Source organism: Gadus macrocephalus, chromosome 20, assembly GCF_031168955.1.
Source record: "Gadus macrocephalus chromosome 20, ASM3116895v1".
In the NCBI taxonomy this organism is placed as follows: Eukaryota; Metazoa; Chordata; class Actinopteri; order Gadiformes; family Gadidae; genus Gadus; species Gadus macrocephalus.
The window spans coordinates 6,470,222-6,492,995 of NC_082401.1; the positions used below are offsets into that span (position 1 = coordinate 6,470,222).

The following is a 22,774-nucleotide window of genomic DNA, read 5'->3' on the forward strand; positions in this document are numbered from 1 at the left end:
TCTGTGTATTGGACGCGTTTTATTAAAAAACATCCAATACCACGGGTTGCCCAGCTGGCGCAATTTCGCAACCAAAAACAGTGGGTACCGCTGATGTATTACTCATAGACTACTGTTAGATTTAAACAGCAAAGATGTTAGAAGTAAAAAATAACATAATTAATTGCAGCAATTTAAAATTCCAAAAATACATGCGCAGCCGAAATGTACAGATCAAACGCCACGTCACAAGGCATATAATAAAATCAAATGATTCCATTGCTCTTGTGTGGGAGGTCGCTTTCGAGCTGCACTTCCTGTCTCCCTCTGATTTTAATGCAACCATCGTGGTTAAAATGTCCTCATATTGATCAATGACAGAAGACATAGGCTACTGTAGACATGCATCACGCTGAGACCAGAGAATTTCTGCAGGCGTTTTTTGTTGCGATAGTTTGAATTAAGCACTGTAGGCGCTTCGGTGAGGCTGTGATGAAGTTCACTATTTATTTGACTGTGTTAGACAGTAACGAACATCCCTGACCAAAGTTAATCGCGTTTGTATTCTACACTCAGACGTGAACTCATTATTGCATGCGGGTGTCTTCATTCCAAAAAAAAATTAAAACATTCGGGAGTATGCAATAATACAAATTATTCTAAAGAGGTCAGAGACCTCTTGAGATAAGAAACTTGAGATAAGAAGGTGAAATCGCCGGGCGTACCAAGCATGCGACCGAATCAGCTTGGCAGTGTAAAAAAGACCTATAGCCTACTTCATCCTGCCCAACAATATGGGCAGGATCCAGACCAAGCTCTCCTAATCGGGTCAGCAATAGCCGTGTCAATGCCTAGCCTCTGCGTTTGAGTTATGGAATGTTGCATTTTTAATCTCTACAAATATTCTAGACTAGAGAGTGTGCGCCAATCAATGAAACCTTATGCGGAATCAGATAAAGTCAGATCTTTGCTGCGCAAAGAACGTTTCAGAAATCAGCACATTAAGATAAATGTGGTTGTCACACAAGCGATTTTTGATTTTGTGAGTGCAGTGAACGCACGTTCCTGTTAAGAGGAGATCCGGGAAACGCTCCAGAGAAATTTACGATGGATCGCAAGATTCATCGTGAGAATGATCGTACGAGCGTGGATCCATCGTTATCGGGAAACGGGGCCCTGGTTCTTCTCTCTCCATACCCAATCCAACAAACGAAAACAAAGATCACGTTGTGTTTGCGTTTGGGTTCTGGTAGAAAAGCAGACTGATTATAGCTCTAGGAAACGGGAGACGTGGACGGATAGCTTCTCCTCTATGTTCAATAGAAATCCGCACTGCAGAAATTACAATCCAGGTTGTAACGTCCAACAATCAGTTCCAAATTATTTGCATAAAGTTTAAATGATTCAAACTCTCCTAGTCACTCTGGAAGTTGGATATTTGCGCTCCTGAACAGCCACTCAGATACTAGTGGGAGGTTAGCGTAGCTTCAGGGCGTCAAGGGGAGGTCAGAGGATACTATATCCTATGCACTGCACCTTTCATTGTCATATATAAATGTGAAATTTGAAAAAATTGAAAACATATTCAAACAAAGGTTCAGATGAAACCCATTTCAGCAAGTGTATCACTAGTGAATGAGATAGATTTTTTGTTAACATTATTGTTTTAATCTAATCTGACATGTAAATGCAAATACCAGCCATAGTATTGGAATTTGTATCCAAAATCTTTTTGGTTTCAGGGATTCTTTTAATCTCACCCAAGCCGTGAATGAACCCACTCAGTCTAAAGGTCATACACTAGATTTGGTTTTATTCAGTTGTCTCAGCCCAAATAATTTCAAATGTATGGATATCTGTGTGTCGGATCACAAAGCAATTTTATTCAACGTGTTCAACAGATCAGGAAACAGCTGTCTGCCACTGAGTTTTTAACCCTTTAACTGCCTTCAAGTTTTCTGAACTTTTTAACTCTTCTTCTTTTACTGCTTTTAACACAGAGGAGCTGGTATCCAAAGAACCCCAGAGTTTTATTTAAAGTTTTAGATTCAGTCACCCTCATAGATTCAGTCTCCCACTTATTTTAATGATGCTATACAAGAGAACTGTGAAGAGTTTTTACAGTTTTTTAAACACAAAGTTGATTTTATTAGGCATCAGATCACCCCTCCAGATAGCATTTTATCCACCAGTAGAGACATTTGTATATACTTTACCAATTTTCAACCAGTTTCACAGTCCTTTTAATCCGACATTTTAACATACATTAAACCAACCACGTGCAGCCTTGATTTTATTCCCACCAAGTTTCTTAAAGAGGTTTCAAACACAGTCGAACCCTGCCTTTTATCTATTTTTAATAGTTCTTTAATCCATGGTGTTTTTCCATCTGCTTTTAAGCATTCTGCAGTCCAACCTCTTTTAAAGAAACCCAACCTAGACCCCTCTGATCTTAATTATTTTAGAACTATTTCTAAATGTCCATTTTTATCAAAAGTTATAGAAAAGGTTGTTTCCTCCCAATTTCTATCTTTCATGGCACAAAATAACTTGGAAAATATGGAAAAATAACTTTTCAGTCCAGCTTTAGAGTTATGCACAGCACTGAAACTGCCCTCCTCCAATGACCTGCTTTTAACTACTTACAGGGGAGAGAGTGCAATTTTAATTATTTTAGACCTAACTGCCGCTTTCGACACTAGATCACACAATTTTAATGAATTATCTTGAATCTTTTGTTGGTATCAGGGACACTGCACTTAGTTTGTTAATTCTTATCTTTTAACAACCTGTGCAGTCACCATCGGCAACCACTCTTCCTCTACAACCCAAATAGCCTATGGTGTGCCGCAGGGTTCCATTTTAGGTCCTATTTTATTTTCAATACATATGCTCCCACTCACAGTCTCAGTCTCACGCACATTCTCAGCTCTGGTACCGTACTCCTGGATAAGGGTTGGACTCTATTCTTCTCCGGAGTTGCCAAGGGCGTGAGGCGCCGGGCGGGTGTGGGGATACTCATAAATCCCCGGCTGAGCGCCGCGGTGTTGGAGTTTACCCCGGTAGACGAGAGGGTCGCCTCCCTGCGCCTAAGGGTTGTAGGGGGGAAAACTCTGACTGTTGTTTGTGCGTATGCACCAAACAGCAGAGTACTCGGCCTTCTTGGAGACCCTGAATGGAGTCCTGTATGGGGCTCCAGTAGGGGACTCCGTAGTTCTGCTGGGAGACTTCAACGCCCACGTGGGCAACGATGGAGACACCTGGAGAGGCGTGGTGGGGAGGAACGGCCTCCCTGATCTAAACCCGAGCGGTCGTTTGTTATTGGACTTCTGTGCTAGTCATGGATTATCCATAACAAACACCATGTTCGAACATAAGGGTGCTCATAAGTGTACCTGGTACCAGAGTACCCTAGGCCGAAGATCGATGATCGATTTCGTGATCGTGTCATCTGATCTGAGGCCGCATGTTTTGGACACTCGGGTAAAGAGAGGGGCGGAACTGTCAACCGACCACCATCTGGTTGTGAGTTGGATCAGGGAATGGGGGAAATTTCCGGATAGACCTGGTAAGCCCAAACGAGTAGTGCGGGTGAACTGGGAACGTCTGGAGGAGGCCCCCGTCCTAGGTATCTTCAACTCACACCTCCGGCGGAGCTTTTCTGGCATTCCTGTGGAGGTTGGGGGCATTGAGCCGGAGTGGGCGGTGTTCAAAGCCTCCATTGCTGAAGCTGCGGTGGCTAGCTGTGGCCTCAGGGTCTTAGGCTCCTCAAGGGGCGGTAACCCTCGGACACCGTGGTGGACTACGGTGGTCAGGGAAGCCGTCCGACTGAAGAAGGAGGCCTTCCGGGATATGATATCCTGGAGGACTCCTGACTCGGTTGCAGGGTACCGACAGGCTCGAAGGGTTGCAGCGGCTGCCGTGTCGGAGGCTAAGCAGCGGGTGTGGGAGAAGTTCGGAGAGGCCATGGAGAAGGACTTTCGGTCGGCACCAAAGTGTTTCTGGAAGACTATCCGGCACCTCAGGAGGGGGAAACGGGGAACCATCCAAGCTGTGTACAGTAAGGATGGGACTCTGTTGACCTCAACTGAGGAGGTCGTCGGACGTTGGAAGGAACACTTTGAGGAACTCCTGAATCCGAATAACACGCCCTCTATGTTGGAGGCAGAGCTCGAGGTTGATGGTGTTTCGTCGTCAATTTCCCTGGTGGAGGTCACTGAGGTAGTCAAACATCTCCGCAGTGGCAAAGCCCCAGGGATTGATGAGATCCAGCCAGAAATGCTAAAGGCTCTGGGTGTTGAGGGGCTGTCATGGTTGACACGCCTATTCAACATCGCGTGGGAGTCGGGTACAGTGCCAAAGGAGTGGCAAACCGGGGTGGTGGTTCCCCTGTTCAAAAAGGGGGACCAGAGAGTGTGTGCCAATTACCGGGGTATCACACTTCTCAGCCTCCCTGGTAAAGTCTACTCCAAGGTGCTGGAAAGGAGGGTTCGGCCGATCGTCGAACCTCAGATTGAAGAGGAACAATGCGGTTTTCGCCCCGGACGTGGAACTACGGACCAGCTCTTCACTCTCGCAAGGATCCTGGAGGGGGCCTGGGAGTATGCCCATCCGGTCTACATGTGTTTTGTGGATCTGGAGAAGGCGTATGACCGGGTCCCCCGGGAGAAACTGTGGGAGGTGCTGCGGGAGTATGGGGTAAGGGGGTCTATCCTCAGGGCCATCCAATCTTTGTACTCCCAAAGCGAGAGCTGTGTTCGTGTTCTCGGCAGCCAGTCAGTTTCGTTCTCAGTGGGTGCTGGTCTCCGCCAGGGCTGCGCCTTGTCACCAATCCTGTTTGTGATATACATGGACAGGATATCGAGGCGTAGTCGTGGTGGGGAGGGGTTGCAGCTCGGTGGTCTGAGGATCTCGTCACTGCTTTTTGCAGATGATGTGGTCCTCATTGGATCATCGGCCTGTGACCTTCAGCACTCACTGGATCGGCTGGCGGCCGAGTGTGAATCGGCTGGGATGAGGATCAGCACCGCTAAATCTGAGGCCATGACTCTTAGCAGGAAACCGGTGGATTGCTTACTCCGGGTAGGAAATGAGTCCTTAGCCCAAGTGAAGGAGTTCAAGTACCTCGGGGTCTTGTTCGCGAGTGAGGGTACTATGGAGCGTGAGATTGGCCGGAGAATCGGAGCAGCGGTGGCGGTATTGCGTTCGCTTTACCGCACCGTTGTAACGAAAAGAGAGCTGAGCCGCAAGGCAAAGCTCTCGATCTACCGGTCGATCTTCGTTCCTATCCTCACCTATGGTCATGAGGGCTGGGTGATGACCGAAAGGACGAGATTGCGGGTACAAGCGGCCGAGATGAGTTTTCTCAGAAGGGTGGCTGGCGTCTCCCTTAGGGATAGGGTGAGAAGCTCAGCCATCCGTGAGGAACTCGGATTAGAGCCGCTGCTCCTTTACTTAGAAAGGAGTCAGCTGAGGTGGTTCGGGCATCTGGTAAGGATGCCCACTGGGCGCCTTCCTTGGGAGGTGTTTCAGGCACGTCCAGTGGGGAGGAGACCTCGGGGAAGACCCAGGACTAGGTGGAGAGATTATATCTCAACACTGGCCTGGGAACGCCTCGGGATCCCCCCGTCAGAGCTGGTCAATGTGGCCTGGGAAAGGGAAGTCTGGGGCCCCCTGCTTGAGCTGCTCCCCCCGCGACCCGACCCCGGATAAGCGGATGACGATGAGGATGAGGATGAGGATGCTCCCACTCTGCCAAATTATCCCGTTTCTTTTCACTGCTATGCTGACGACACACAGATATACCTCCTGCTGAGACCCAACGAACTGCTGGATGGTCCATGACTTCCTCTAATTTAACAACATCTTGTCAAATATAAATGTGAAATTTGAAAACTTTAAACATATTCAAACAAAGGTTCAGATAAAAAGCATTTCAGTAATTTTATCACTAGTGGATGGGAAACATTTTTTGTTTAAATTATTGTTTCATTTTAAAGTGACATCTAAGTGCAAAAATCAAACAGCGTATTGAAATTGGTATCTAAAATCCTGTAAATTAAATGGTATTGTATCTAAGTTCAGTATTCTTATATCGTTACATCCCTAATACATACATATATATATATATTTATATATATATATAAATATAAATATCTATTTATAGATAAATATATTTACATATATAGTGGCAGATACTATACTCATATTTTATAATGGTAGTCTATTTAATTATATATTTTGTTGAATCAGTTGAATCTTTATTTCATATCATCAAGTGTATGTGAAGTTAAAATAATGTCTTTACCTCACTAGCTGTTCAAGGGATAATCAAGAAGGAACATTGCATCGGGAAGAAATGTGTCAAAGTTTTTCCATTTTACGACTCCTTGGGAACGGCTCTTTATGGCAAAGACCGACCCACACCGAAACTACCCGCTGCCTTCACTCAAAGCATACATTCCCCGCTCTTGAAGTACCTCCACCAGAAGCAGGAAGCAGCAGAGATGGTTTGCGGTCACTTGTCAGCACTCTTCTGTAAGGTAGACCTCCTACCCTCATCTGTGAGTTTCAGCCCTCTTCCAGCACTGCTCGAGCAGAAAGATGTTAAAGCCAAAGACATCAAACAGTGGAAACAATCAGTGGAGCAGGCCTTCACACAGGTCTTGTCCAGGTTCAAAACTCTGAAGCTTCAGCCTCCACCATCAACATGGGAAGAGTGTGAATTGCAGATCAGAGAGATTGTTTTAGACAAGACCATGGAAGTCATCCCTGAGAAAGCTGAAGGTACATTGTCAGTGGTCGGCCTTGTGGACGATGTGACCAGACTAGAGCCCACGTTGAATGACCTCTTGACCAGGATTGAGAAAAGGGTGCTGAGGGAGAATTCAAGTATTACACAGGAAATTGAGATATCCAAAGTAATGTTTCACTTACTCTGTCAAGATGGCCTAGCTGAGCAATTGAAAGGTTTTTACCCAGAACTGGAAATATCATTTCAAGATAAAATTATCTTAAATGGTTTTCAACAGGAGGTTAACACAGCAGCTACTATGGTTTTTAACAGAGTGATTGCAGTAAAACGGAAGAAACTCGAGTTGGACAACACTCTTTCCCTGTTTTTGAAGGATAAGGATGAGGAAGAGCTGACAAAAAATTTCTTCACATCTAATGGAATTCGTGCAGCAGTTGAGAAGGATGCTACAAGCCTGAGCATCATTGCTGTTTCAGACAACATTCTGAGAAATGCTGAAGATCAACTGAAGCAAGTGCTGATCTCTAAGTACATTGATACTCATGATAGTTATGTCTTGAAGAATCCGGAGTGGCAAAAACTAGTGAAATGTTTGGAAGAAGGCAACAATACAACCTCAAAGAAGATTGTTATAACGGCATCTACTGATCATCAATTTGAGAGAATAACAGTAGTTGGCTACAAGGATAGTGTACTACCAGCTTTCAAAGAAATTGAAGAGCACCTCCACAAGTTTGCCCAAGTTAATGAAACTCATAGGGTCAAGTCTGACACTATTGTCACATTTATTACAACTCAAGACAATACCTGGTCAGAAAAATTCATGGACAAAGTGGATATTTCGTTTGAGAAGGAGGCTGTTACCTTCAGAGGTCCTAGAGAATATGTCATGAATTGTAAAAGCATCCTAGTTTCCACGATCTCTAAAGTTTGCTTTGAGGAATATCTACTCCCCCAGCCTGGGGCAAAGGAATACTTTCAAGAAAAAAAAGACATGTATGTTTCTACATTAAAGAAGGAAACCGGTTGCTTTGTCCAGTTGGTGGAGGAGTCGGCTAGTGGACAAAATGACCTGTTTGACAGTGTTCCTGACAAACAAAATAAAAACTTTGCCAAACCACGGGCGACCAATGTAGGATTGAGCATACAATTGGGGAATATTGAAGATGCTAAGGTAATTATTTATTTTATATATTAATTAAAGTGTTTATATATGTACAATTGAGACAATTAAATAAAAATACTAGGAAACCTTGAATAGAGAGCATTCTGTTTTCCTATTTTCAGACCCAGGCGATTGTGAATGTTGTGGGAGAACACCTTGATCTGGAAAAGGGAGCCGTTTCCAGAGCTATTCTCGGTGCAGCTGGACCAAAACTTCAGGATTTGGTCTATGAACAGAGGAAAACAGGAGACTTTGGGGATGTTATCATTACGGATGGTTGCAAACTGAAAAGCAACTGGGTTTTTCATGCTGTAGTCCCTGCCTGGGACAAGCAGGGCAAGGCTGTTAAGGTAACTCATTGAACAGTGGTTATTTATATGTACAGATTTTGTAGTGCGAACCCCACTTTCTTTTGGAGAATCGATTGTGAAGTGAAAATGCATGTGTGGTATATCCTACAGATAATTGGAGGGATTGTTGAAGACTGCTTGAACAGGGCAGAGGACCAAGGTCTTACCTCCATATCCTTCCCTGCCATTGGCACTGGAAACCTCGGCTTCCCCAAAGACCTTGCAGCATCTGTAATGATGGAGGCAGTCTCAAAGTTTAACAAAGAGTCACGGTGCTTGAAGACGGTGAACATTGTTCTCTATCCGAAAGACCAAGAGACCATCCAGGTACAAAAATATTTACATTGAAACATGTGAATCCGGATTTAAAAAATAGTTGTAAGCCTATGCTATGCAATATATTCTTGAGTTGATTTGCTTTTGGATTGTCATGATGAGTCATTGATGGCCGATCCTTTTTTGTTAACATGCAGGTTTTCACTGATGCATTAAACAAACAGCTCCCAAAAACCACAAAGGTTCCAGCCCCTACCCAGTCCAAGTCAAGTAATGTCATTTTGTATTGTTAAAATAATACCAAGATTCAATTCACGTCTCTCGTTTAGTTAATTACTTTGAACAGCTCATCTGCTCATCTTAAGACTCACTGGGCCCTATTTTAATAGTCTGAAACGCAAGTAAGAAGCGCCAAGCGCAAGTTGCCTTGGGGGCGGTTCTATGACGCTGTTACTATTTTATTGGCGCAAAAATGACTCTTGCCCCCGGCGCAAATCTAAAAAGGGTTGGTCTGAAGTAGCCTAATTACCCGTAGGTGTGGTTTGGGCGTATCGTGCAATGAACCAATGGGAATGCCAGCTCCCATCCCCTTTAAGAGCCATGGGCGCATTTGAATCGGACAAATTGATATTTGGCAGCGCCTCTGCAGTCTCCGATGAGACAGATGCACATGAATTTCAAACTTCAAATGGCTCAGTTTATGGTCAAATAATATGGCCTAATTCACACATGGAATAAGGTTTTCTTCCACAACTTCAGAAATACTGAGACCTAAAATAAATTTCGGCAAAGAAAAGTTAACACATATGATATGCGGTAACTGTGGATCTATTTAATGATATACACAATACAATATAAACATCGTTCCTTATCAGTATTGTATGCATTATCGACTTTTGTTCCTAATATGCATGTGTCCCCCCGTTAATATACGTTGCCATGGACTGTATTATGCGTTACGTGTTTAGTTTGCGTGTGTTTAAACAGATGGACGCACACACGCGCGCCCGCATTCATTAATTATTTTACACATGCACACACGCGCGCCCGCATTCATTCATTCTTTTTAACACTCACTCACGGTAAAACAATGTTTTTTTCACGATCAAATCATCAATCCTCATCAATCCTAAAAGTTATGGGCATGTACACGATGTCTGTGTCAAGAAAATATGTGTTTGCTGTACGGTGTTTGCAGAAACATTGATTTAAAAGTACAACTTATTGCCGCGGTATCAGCTGTTCTTTCCCAAATAATTTACTAAGAATGTGTGGCTTAGTAGATGAGAGAAGCAAAGTGTATGCGCGAGGTGCACAAGCAACATTATGCATGCGCCGGGAACGTTTGCGCCAGAACATGCCTCCTCCTTTCGCCGAACCGCCCCTTGGGGCGCAAGATCATTCCCTAATTTACCCGTCGGTAGTTGCAAACTAGCAACGAACGTTTGCGCCAGAACATGCCTCTTCCTTTCGCCGAACCGCCCCTTGGGGTGCAAGATCATTCCCTAATTTGCAGACGCGTGGCGTCGGTAGTTGCAAACTAGCAACGACACATGCGCCAGTAAGAAAGTAAATTGCACCGGATGCAAGATAGGGCCCACTATGTCTAATTGTGAGATCAAGGTGTATTTTCTGCATGTGCATTTTATCCTGCAAGATTGTTTATCTTGTTCATGGTGATTGTTTTGTGTCACAAGGTCTCTTCTCCAAAGTCACCTCAGCTTCGGGGCTGCATGAGATTACAATCGGACATGTGAGAGTACAGGTTGTGTTGGGGGACATCACTAAGGAGACCACTGATGTCATCGTCAATTCTTCCAACGAATCATTCAGCCTCAAGTCAGGTAATACTAGTTCAGGAGACATGCTTGGGTAAAATAATATATCTTATTACTAGGGATGTGAATAACTCAAAATTTTCATTGTCGAATAATTGGTGGGTGTTATGAATGAATAATCGATTATTCGATGTGTGCCGACATTCACAAAGGCAGCCATGGATCGTCGGCAAGAAATTACAGTATCTTAAACGGAAAAAACAACTACCTGCTTAGTAGTTCCATTCAAATTGTCTGTTTAGCCATCAAAACGAGAGCTGGTAAATTGTAGAAAATGCATTAAACTGTAATCCGAAAACGCGGTTATATGCTATAGCATATAACCGCGTTGTCTGATTACAGTTTAATTAAATTTTCACAATTTACCAGCTCTCGTTTGAAGAATAATCACTGCGTCATTCGTTTCAATGGGAATCGCGACGGTCTATACTTTCAACATAAAGTGTACATATTTATAATTTGAAATTCATCCCAGCCTTTATACCATAGATACTCTAGGGTCCTTAGCATATAACCACGTTTTCGAATTACAGTTTAATGTAACAGTAAGCTGACAACATCGCTAATTAACACTGCAACTGCAAATTAACCACACAGAGATAACTGGCAAACTATGGCAACAAATTTTCTTTTTGTGATCATTCTGCGTGCGCATCCGCCGTGTTGATAAACAAATGATCCCCCTATAAATGAATGGTCTTAATTTATTTTCTATGGCAAGTGACCATGGTATAAGCGGGATAATGCCCTTGGACACCTGTCCAACATTTGTTCCGTTCGTTAATACTTGTTTATTTGAATGGGAAAAAATGTTCGGTCCAAATGTTAAAAATCGACTTTGACCCTCGGGAACGAATAATCGAATAATCAAATATTCTGACCCATCCCTACTTATTTCAATGGTTAACTCTTACTCAGGTACAACTTATAGTTATACGGACATAAAAATGGATGGAGATTAGTATCTATTAATGTCTTTTGTCTTTCTCATAACCCAGGAGTGTCCAAGGCAATTCTGCACGCAGCTGGTCCAACTGTAGAAAATGAATGCAAAAATCTAGGTAAGGACCATTCAATTTCACAGGCCAAGCCTTTGAATATATTTTTTATAGTTTATTTTTTTAATTTTGCCACAAAATCAGAGAGCTGGGGCATAACAGTTATCGCAGATCAGATACAGGATCAATGTGTTTCAACTACGTTTCCCAATATTTCCATAACTTTAGACTACTGAAACAAAGTTTAGAAATATATACTGTTATTGCTAATAACAGGGGTGTTTTTTAGGAGATTTAAAAGGATTTTGCCAGTTTGTAAAGACCCCAGTTGAATTATGACATTGAATATGTCAAGATATAAATCAGCAACGATTTTTGTTCAACTCACCTCCTATGACATTGGGCAGCTGACCCCAAACGAGTGTTTAGCGGCTACCATAGGTAGATTACCAAACCAGGTAAGTGCCTAGGAACTGTGTTTTGATCCTGTGTGTAAACAGGATCGATCCTGTGTGTACAAACCACTGTTCATGCTATGTGCTATGTTATAGGCAGTGATAATCCTGAATTCTGAATACATGTATTGACATGCTACAATACCAGACTAGAGAAAAACATTTACATTTGTTTATTGGAATATAAAATGTTCTTTCATTGACACACTGACAAAAAAATATATACCGATACAGTTCCTGCCATCTAGCACAATGACAGGGTAGGTTTAAGTTCTCTCTCTCTCTCTCTCTCTCTCTCTCTCTCTCTCTCTCACAATCACACATAATGTGCACGTGGCAAGTAGTGTTAATTAGATCTCATTAGTGGCTGTAGTCTAGGACAGCCAGGCCTAATGACGCCAGTGGCTAAATATTATAGTATCAATACAAATATACAGTACAAACAGTTGATCTACTGACATACAAATGTGTATTTGTACTATTTACACTTCTTGCCGACATTTTAAGGCCTTAAGGTACGGCCACACCAACCGCGTTACTTGCGTTTGGGGCGTCGAAAATCAGCATTTTTGCATAGGGAACCATTGGTATAGGCGCGTAGACGCGTTACACGCGTTGAAGCGTTGCGTTAGGGGCGTTAGACGCGGCAGACGCACGTAATTACGCACGTAAACGCAGTAACGCACCCGGAGTTCAAAAAATTGAACTTTCAACGCTCCAACGCGTGATGCTTAGCCGCGATAGCCAATCAGCGTGGAGTTTGACCCGACGTCACTGGCAGAGAGTAGTGATGCTTGCACAGAAGCATACGGCCGACATATTTCTTTATTCTGGGTGGAAATAGTAACATAGTTACGCCATTAAATGCGTTTATGTAAACATTTTTAGCGAGAAATGTGCATTTTACTTTCATAATGTTCGCTCGGTGAATCTGAAGGATGTTTGGTTTGATAGTTATGACGAAGAAGGAACGCTCCATTCACTTGCATGGACAGCGTCTCTGGTTGCTAAGCAACCTCAACGTCTTGGCGGACTATATCTCTGCTGATCAACACTACGAATGCTGGAAACACACCAGACATACCATGTGAAGTTATTTAACCCGATTATTGTTATTTATATCCGAGATTATTTAATCTAACCAGATCTAAGATCTATCATGCACCCAAACACGGCGGCGTTTGGGTTTCCTACCTCGGACTCCTAAATCCAGCGCAGCCACAGGCGCGTTAGGCGCGTTGAACCATTTTTGTGACACACAATGATCAAGCGTCAAGTTAGGCACGTTACACGCGTTATCCAACGTGAGTAACGCGTTTGGTGTGGCCGTAGCATTAGATCAGGGGTTCTCAAAGTTTTGACAGCGGAGGGCGAATTTAGGAACCCAAATTTTGACTGAGGGCCGCCAATGGAAAAAAAATCTGGCCGGAAACGCCGTCAGCATCCCAGTGGTGAAAAAAACATTGCTCCGTGGACTTCTGGGAGTGAGTTCAAGTGAGGTCTAAATCACGAAACTGAGGTTCATCCTTTCAAAGTAATGTAAAGTCGGATTAAAACTAACAAATGTAACAGGATTTAATTAAAAGCTAGAGAGAGACGACTTTTCTCTTTATATTTGTTTAAATTAATATTGATATAATAATTATTATTATTTTTATTTTTTATTTTTTTAATTACACCCGTATGTCATTGCGGGCCGCCAGGAATGTTTCTGCGGGCCGCTATTCGCCCACGGGCCGCACTTTGAGAACCAGTGCCTTAGATGAAACCTTCACAGGGTGGACTTGTGTACATGGCCAAGTACAGCATTGCCATCGTTCAAGTATTTTTTGACCTGTGCAGTGAAGTAATGACTGAAGTCACTTCTGCGAATTCTGTAAATTATTATTACTAGAGTTAGAATAATGTTAGAAATAAAAATAAACCTTGCATCGCATGAGTCATCACGTTTTGAGGGACTACTTTCTCAGCAGCAGCGGAATTTAACCTAGGTATCAGTCCACCGCTGCCGTAGCCTACTACCAGGCACAACTCTAGTCTGCTACTGAGACTAGAGTTGGCTCGGTCGCGAACGAATCAGTTCAAATGAACGATCTTTAAGACGAACAAATTAAACTGGTTACCGGTACTCTCTCTCGTTCGTCTCGTTCGTCTAGTTCATCTCGTTCGTCTTGTTCGTTCTCAGACTCGACTCCTCCAAGACCCACTAGTCGCTGACTCGCTGACAGTTTGTTCACTCACTGTGTGAGTGGTGAGGAGGGACCGACTGAGAGATGTCACTACTCACGAGAGCCAGCCAATCGCATTCTGTTTTAGGACTGAGTCTAGGACGCTCTCATTGAATTTTAGCCAATGAGAGACAGATATCAACCGGTTTCTTGGGGAAAAACAAATGGGCTTAGTAATCTATTATTCACATTGGCTCTCTGTTGCATTGACGTATTTAAAGGATACATTGAATATATTTATGTTTTGAAATTCGTCCCAGCCTTTACACATCATTTTTCACAACCAACCAGCTCTCATTGTGAAGACTAGTCACCGCGCCATTCGTTTCCATGGGAATCGCGACGGTATACTTTCAACATAAAGTGTACATATTAATCATTAGAAATTCGTCCCAGCCTTTATACCACATATACTCTAGGCCTAGGTTATATAGCATATAACCGCGTTGTCTGATTACAGTTTAATTCATTTTTTAATTCATTGCATCACGGAGAGGCCGTTTCATATGTTAACAATCAGACGAGTGTTACAGTGTGTGAAACCGGGCTCACCTCAATAGATTTGAAGGACGCATACTTCCACGTCACAGTGACCCCAAACACAGGAAATTCCTGCGTTTCTCATTCCAGGGGTCACACTACCAGTACAACCGTCTCCCATTCGGCTATTCTCTAACCCCACAAACGTTTTCCAAGTGCGTGGAGACGGCTCTCCAGCCGCTGCACGCAACAGGAATAAGAGTATTGTTATACTTGGACGAACTACTTTTGCTGGCTCGCTCCAAGGATGAAGCAGCTATTCAGACAAAAAAGCTGGTAATTCACCTGCCAAATTTAGGCTTCGCCATAAATTAGAAGAAAAGCTGCCCCTCCCCTCACAGAGTGTGATGTATTTGGGGGTAGAGCTGGATTCAGCTGTAATGAGAGGACGGCTCTTACAGCAGAGGATGGAGACGCTGTGGTCTCTCCTCCACCGCTGTTCCCCGGGCAGCGTTGTGACAGCCCTCTCTGTCATGAGGCTGCTGGGCATGATGTCAGCCGCTCACGCGCTGGTGCCGCTGGGGCTGCGGCGGCTGCAGAGACCCCGATTTGACCCACTGGGGCGATCCCCGAACCCTCACGAGAGGAGTGCCGTTGGGCAGAGCAACGTCACACATCTCAGTGTTCACGGATGCTTCTCTGTCAGGCTGGGGAGGAACATGCGAGTTTCACGTAGTGGGCGGCGTTTGGCCGCCCCCCCGTGACCATGCATGTAAACGCATTGGAGCTCCTCACTGTGCTGAAAGTGATCCAACACTTTGCCCCAATGTTAACGAATCAACACGTAATGATTCGCACGGACAACAAGGCGACAGCATTGGATTTAGTCTTGGGCTGCACAGGGGTCTGTTTATGAGAGCCTAATGCCGCGTTTCCACTGCAGGGTGCGGTACAGTTCGGTTCGCAAAGGTGCGGTATGGATTGTGTTTCCACCGCCAAAAGTGGGCGTGACCCGGACTGAGCCATACTAGTTTTGCCCTCGTTTTCAGTACTCCTCCGTTGGGGTACTGAAAACGAGACGAGACGCCTGAAAGGGTACCGTAAAATTCGAGCTACACAACCCCTCCGTTGATTGGTCGACAGAACCGTCACTTCCGGGCGACGTGGGGATAAAAACAAACAAACAGTAGCCTCGAGGTATTATTCTTTACAATGAACATGTCGCATAAAACGCTTGCTTGGGCGAACAAGGAGGTGGAGACGTTCCTCTGCATTCTTGGGGAGGAAGACGTTGTTTACGTTGTTTACGTAGCTGCCCCGGCGATCGACATCCGGCCTACCATGAAGGGTACTGTCGGCGGTGGAAACGCGACCTCGGAACTGAGCTGGGCTATACCACCCCCTCCCTCCCGGACTGAGGCGAACCGAACCGTACCGCACCCTGCAGTGGAAACGCGGCATAAAACACCCGGGACCCCCACCATCATTGCTAAATCAAGTCTATTATCTTGCTGATATGTTAAACATCCAATAATCAACTACACCACCATCCCGCTGCGTTTGGTTAAAGTTGTAATGTTGACGTTTGAGAATGAGAAAGAGAGAGGCGCTGAGTCTGAGAACCATGCATTCCATGATTCGATTCAACGCTACCGGAAACTCGACTGAACAAACGAACGAACGAACAATTCGCGAACGACCCCTCTTGGCGAACTGAATGACGCGAACTGAATCACGGAAACGAATCACCAAATCCAACCCTAGCTGCAATGTAATGCAATGCAAGGTTGGTTTTATTTCTAACATTATTCTATCAACACAGACATTTACCGTCTGGCGTTATACATTAGTTGATTTGCCTCGGATGGAGTGGGTAAGACTGTTTTATTAGCAGGCTAGTATTGCCCGTACCGTGCGCTAGCCTAGCACGAGCAAACTCTGCAACTAGAAGGACTGAATGAAATGTGTTGAAAACCGTCTCCAATGATAAAGAACACCAAGGCTAAATTGAGAATCAGGCCCTATGTCCAAAATTCCGAACTACCCCTTTAATGAGCGAGCGTACGATAATATGATTCAATATCAGCAATGGTTCATTTGAGCCGGATCCTGCTGGAACAAGATCCGGTACCTCTTAATTTTGGCCTCCTTGTGTTCCGGTACATATTTGGGCAGATCCGGTACCTCTCAAAAAAAATAAAAACATATTTTAAATGAAATAATAATATGCATATTTTAATTTACAGAACAAATCCCAAGAATTTCATGTTGTTTATTCATGTTGTCGCCCGAAACTTTTGAAATTCGCCGCATCTGAGGAGCAAGCAGAGAGGAAAAAACAGTTACCATGCATGACCACATGCGTGTGCACCGCCGCCACGCACAAGTTAAAATCAGCTAAATGTGTCAGCGTTGGCCGACTAACTATTTTTAAATAGGATATTGATCCTGCGCGCCTCCTCTCCTCAACGGAATTTGTTTAAGGTATAAAACAATTGAATAGATATATATTCGTTTTTAAATAAATATTTGGAAACGAAACTTCAAGTTTCCCGCAGGTCTGCCTCTCTGGTATTGAGTGGGTCTCCAGGATCGCACTCTGCACAACCCAGTCGGTAAAAAAGTCACTGTCACGCATGACTCCGTAATCAACGCTTTCCAAGCATCGGTGGTGATGGCAACTTTCTCCGCTAAGGACAGGATCTCACGGAGGGAGGCTGCTGCTTCGCTGTACATTCTCTCCAGCCGCAGAGTTGTAGTTTGGCGACATGGCACTGTGTAATCCGGCTCAAGAAATGCGATCAGATCGCGGAAGACTAACACGTCACGTCTCTAGGCTGCCGTGTTTAAAATAGCATTCATATGCATCAGTTATATTCTAAATTTAATTTACAGAGCAATCCCTGCAAAGTATTTAGATTAACTATATAAGAGACTAGGATTAGTGTGTGTCTGGCAGGGGGGGGGGCCACCATCACGATGGTGGCCCTCCATCATGATGTCAGTCAGTCATCACGACGGACGATGACATCGTCCATCGGCACAACCCTAGCAGGCAGTGTATTTTTTTTTGTTCCATTACCTCTAACCCTGTATTAAGTTGCCGGATCCACCCCCCCTATGCGTTCCGGGACCTCCCACTTTACAAATTTACGCAGTTACGCAGGAAAGCAATGAATATCAGTGAAATGGTAAATGCATGCTGTTGAATGTCTCGTCAATCCGTCTCGTTCTTTCATGGTTCGTTCTCCAACCGGGACCCCCGCCATCATTGCTAAATCAAGTCTATTATCTTGTTGATATGTTAAACATCCAATAATCAACTACACCCCCCATCCCGCTGCGTTTGGTTAAAGATGTAATGTTGTGTTGATTGATGACCGACTTCCACGATCGTTTGAGAATGAGAACGAGGGAGGAGCTGAGTCTGACTGACTCAGCTGAGAACCGTGCATTCCATGATTCGATTCACCGTTACCGGAAACTCGACTGAACGAACAAATGAACTAACTATTCTGAACGACTCCTCCAGGCGAACTGACCGACGCAAACTGAATGAAGGAAAAGAATCATTGAATCCCTCACTAGTGTGTGTGTGTGTGTGTGTGTGTGTGTGTGTGTGTGTGTGTGTGTGTGTGTGTGTGTGTGTGTGTGTGTGTGTGTGTGTGTGTGTGTGTGTGTGTGTGTGTGTGTGTGTGTTTGTGTGTGTGTGTGTGTGCGCGTGCTTGTGTGTGTTCGTGTAGTGTGTGTGCGCATGTGTGTGCGTGTCCGTGTATGTTCGTACACATGCGCGCTTGAGTAACTTCAGTAACTGGTGCAACAGGCCTGCTATTATTTTATAGTAGTAAGATGTGTTGGAGCTCTTTTAATAGTGGAGAGACAGCACGCCCACTATCTTTGTCGCTATAACCCTCATTCTAGAAGTTACATTTATAAACACACACTCATTTTAGTTTGAAACCCATTTTGTGTTAAATGTGTTAAAATAAATAGAACCACCATAAAAGTACTTTTGAAATGTTTTGAGGTGAAATATGTCAGTCAAAACACAATGATCACTGCAGATGATTGTTCTTCTTTACAGTTAATAGTAACAATTTAAATTATATTATATGAATAGGTGGACAGCCAAACACCGGAATGATATTGACAACGCCAGGAAACCTGATGTGTAAAAAGATACTCCACTTGCCTGGACGTCGCAACCCCCAGGATATCCAAGATACGATGAAAGCTGCTCTTGTATTGGTTGAACAAAACCAATACACTTCTATCTCTTTTCCTGCTCTGGGTACAGGTGAGATGGAGCGTGTCAATTTAATGCTTAGAGACCAGATGTATGACTATTTAATATTATGTTCCACTATTATTAGTAGTCTACCAGTAATTATTACTACTTCTAATAATATTTTATCTCATTCTTGCTTTATTCCATCATCATGGAATTTTGCTTACTTTTTTTTATTGCCTCATTGATTTTAAATGACCATGCCAACACCAATCATTTTTAAATGCTGACCTAAATAACTAATATTGTGTCTCATTTTTAAGGTCAGGGTAATGCCCAGGCAGGGAAGGTAGCCGATGCCATGTTAGATGCAGTGGTGGACATGGTGTCACAGAGTGCTTCGGGTTGCCTGAAGGAGGTCCGCATCATCATATTCCAACAGGCCATGATGAAGGACTTCCACAGTAGAATGGAGAAGAAAGCAGGCTCTGACATGCCCAATAGTTCGCTACTTGGAAAATTGAAAGGTAAGCAACTTAATAATCTGTATGCTTTGAAACAGCGGTCAGCAACCAATGGCACACGTGTAATAGTTATTTCCTTGAATGGGTGTCACCATGCCAAAGCATGGGAACGTGGTCACTGACTATAATAATTATTATTACTGTATTGACCCGATTACAATGATTTTTTTTTTTCTGGAAATGTGTCTGAAAAGGTTGGGTCATCACTTTACCAACTTCATCTGGTTCTATGATGCTTCCCTTTCCCGTAAGAGCTGGTCCAGAACAGTTAAAGTCTTTTGTTTGCTCTCTACTCTGTTGCGGTGTGCGGGCAAGGGACCTTGCCTGCACACCGCAACAGTAGCATACTTTATTAAACAGCTAATTGCGTCACTGTGTATGGCTTAAGTTCCATGAACTTCCTTTCCTAAGAACGCTTGGATTCCGTGATCTTAGCAGAGGTTATTTTCCTGCAGTGCCGGTCTGGCGTATGTGCGCACCCCTCCTCAGCTCTCTCCTCTGTATGGAGTAGTAGTTTATTTGCATTTGTGAATAGCTCATTAACAAAATATACAGCCACTAAACTGAAAGAGGGGGAACATACAGTTAAATGAGTATAGCCTACATTCAAATATATAAAATATAAAATATGCAATACCAATCCACATTGGATAACCATGCATTTCTTTAGGACATTAAATTAATTGCTGACCCTTGTTCTAAAGTAAATGAGAATTAGTCTGGGAGGAGTTTTCTAGGTGGATTTGTGTTATTTTAGAGAAAGCTATTGATAAAACATCAGTGTCTTACTTTCTATAGAGAATAATGGAATATTTGCATTGTCAACAGCTACATTTAGTCATGAATCGGAATCAGAATTATATTCTGGATAATCAAGGAAGTGACTTGGTGAGATTGGTGCATAAACAGTTGTCAAGTAAAAGCATTTTAACTGTTGTGTTTTGTTTTTGATGGTTGATGATTGATGGTTTAGGAAGCATCTCAGCATTTTTCACAGGTGGAGGAAGTGAAGCCAAGCAACGAAAACACAATGACTTTCCCTCCAAAGATCGCCAAATTGAGCCGGCCCACTTCCACATATGTGGTAGTTCACAGGCTGAAGTAAACAAGGCGAAAACATGGATCAAGGATCTGATATCCAAGGAGCATACCAATAACTCCATTAAAGACAGAGCAATTCTCCGTTTATCCGATGCAGACACCCAGCGCATTATGGACATTCAGAATACCATGAACGTTAGTGTGCAGATTGAATCTAACGATGCATGTATTAACATAGAGGGGCTCACAAAAAACGTGCTTAAAGCCAACACTGAAATACAGGAGATGTTGAAGAAAGTCAGAGATAAAGAAGAGATCGAGAAGATTCTAGAAACCGTTGACTGGCAGTACCAGCTTCAGGGGCTTCAATTTCAGACCTTTGACGACAACTCCAAATTCCTGCTTGAGCAAGCTCACCACAATAAGCAGCCTTATATAGATGTAGACATCCAGGGCCGAGTGCACACGGTTGATGTGCAAAATGTAACTGCCACCGACAACCAAGGCAACAGCATAGATATCAGACGCCATGACTTGATGAAAGGTACGTTTTTCTAACTATGAATAATTAATGGTTGGTAAAATGGAAGTTAGGGCAATGATATAAAAAATGTATAATTTTGAATCTGAGATTGAATACGTCTCCAAAATAATGTATGATTGTAACATTACAGATCAAGATGTTGTAAACTTGCCAAAGCACTGGGAAACAATGCCAAGCGGCATTTCATGTCAAAGTTTCACCGTCCTGCCCGAATCTCCGGAATACAATGAAGTACTACAACTCTTCAAGGCCACAGTCCAACAAAATGTTATTAAGGTACATTGAATTGGTCAAGGATAAGAGTTTACCTGAAGGGACGTGACTTTTCCAAGTTATTAATGTTTAACTCCTACCTACCGTCAATGAATTAATTTCCAGTGAGAACAATCAATTAAGCTTTTAAATACAATACAACACAATACAGTTTCGTACATTATATAATGTGTTTTCAACCATCAGATTGAAAGGGTTCAGAATCCCGTTTTGTGGAAGAGCCTTCAGCTTAAAAAGGCTGAAATGGAAGCAAGAAACGGTCACCAGAACAACGAGAAGCGCCTCTTCCATGGAGCCTGCTCAACCTCTATCCAAGATATCAACCAATACGGTTTCAACAGGAGTTATGCAGGAAAGAACGGTGAGATAAGACTTGACCATATTATTGCAAGCACCACAGTAGCTTCTTGTTTCTGAGACAATAGGTATGCCAACATGTTATATATGAAGTTATGCTAACACTCCCCACTGTCAAAGGAAAAGCACACTTTGACGTATTTTAAAACGTATTTTAGATGAAAAGTGATTTAAGCCGGTAGGTTACATATAAGTGACATGGATTGATGGATTGCTTTCTATCAATAGTCTAGTGAAAGCTTGAACAGCATATAGCCTTGCCCCTACATGTCAAAATGTTACCTTAAGTGTGGCAGAGGATTTTTAATACATTTTGATAATGGGTAGGGTCTGACTAAAACAGGGTGTTTTGTTAACCCTTCAATTCAGCTTCATCCCAGCTCAGCCAAATAACTCATCATTATTTCTCCCAATTTCAGCTGCCTTCTATGGCAATGGCACATATTTTGCTGTCAACGCAAATTATTCTGCCCAGGATACTTATTCTAAGCCAGATGCTCAAGGGCAGAAGTGTGTGTATCTGTGTCGTGTTCTGACGGGAGATTTCACCAAAGGAACTCAGGGCATGGTCGTGCCTCCAACAAAAGCCTCCTCCGCTTTGCAGTACGACAGTGTTGTCAATGATATCAACAGCATTCAAATGTTTGTCATTTTCCATGACACTCACGCTTATCCAGAATATTTAATAACATTCAAGTAAGAAAACACATGAGAGAGGTTGCCAAATTAGGCTTCTTTAACCACATTGACGGACTATTGTTTTCTTTCTTCTTTTTTTTCCACTGTGATACTCTTTAGCACTACGATGTGTGTACAATCAGCCATGTCAACACTTACATATAATGATAGTGTTGCCTGAATTTTAAAAAGGTGAAGGCTGTAATATATAATACAAAATAATGTCTGGTGATGTATCTGATGTTGTAAGCAGGAGGATATAAACTCATGCAAGGCTTTATCAATGTGCATGGGCCATTCCCAAATCCAAATGTGATGATAACATTTTATACTACACAGGTTAAGATTTGGGTTTTTTTGCGTCCTTTTCCTATCTGTAAACATGAGAAACTTGAGAAAAATCCCCAATCCCTACCTTCTCCTTAGCCTGACTAAACCATGTCCACGCTTTCTAACTCTGAAACCAAATTAAAGCTTTCTTAAATTGCCAGGGCTGTTCTTTTTGATGTTCTAGTTTCCAAATAGATAGAAAAAAACTATCTAAAGCAGTCTGATCTGTTGCTCAAAGCCTCACATAGAAGCTTGAAAAGTAATGATTGCAGCATT

General features: G+C 43.1%; 1 protein-coding gene across 3 annotated transcripts in view; it reads left to right on the forward strand.

Annotated features, from left to right (window-relative positions):
* Positions 1–22,774, forward strand: part of LOC132448435 (protein mono-ADP-ribosyltransferase PARP14-like) — a 51,026-nt gene that overhangs the window by 4,569 nt on the left and 23,683 nt on the right. For 2 of the 3 annotated variants that reach the window (XM_060039743.1, XM_060039744.1), the window contains exons 5-16: positions 6,295–7,907; positions 8,021–8,248; positions 8,360–8,575; positions 8,722–8,794; positions 10,222–10,368; positions 11,361–11,423; positions 18,644–18,820; positions 19,075–19,278; positions 20,249–20,860; positions 20,991–21,136; positions 21,320–21,494; positions 21,910–22,656. In XM_060039743.1, the coding sequence (XP_059895726.1) occupies positions 6,295–7,907; positions 8,021–8,248; positions 8,360–8,575; positions 8,722–8,794; positions 10,222–10,368; positions 11,361–11,423; positions 18,644–18,820; positions 19,075–19,278; positions 20,249–20,860; positions 20,991–21,136; positions 21,320–21,494; positions 21,910–22,190 (3,935 nt within the window). In that variant the 3' untranslated portion in view covers positions 22,191–22,656. Of the gene's footprint in view, positions 1–6,294; positions 7,908–8,020; positions 8,249–8,359; positions 8,576–8,721; positions 8,795–10,221; positions 10,369–11,360; positions 11,424–18,643; positions 18,821–19,074; positions 19,279–20,248; positions 20,861–20,990; positions 21,137–21,319; positions 21,495–21,909; positions 22,657–22,774 lie in introns of those variants that run through there. The other variant, XM_060039745.1, reaches the window with a different exon arrangement.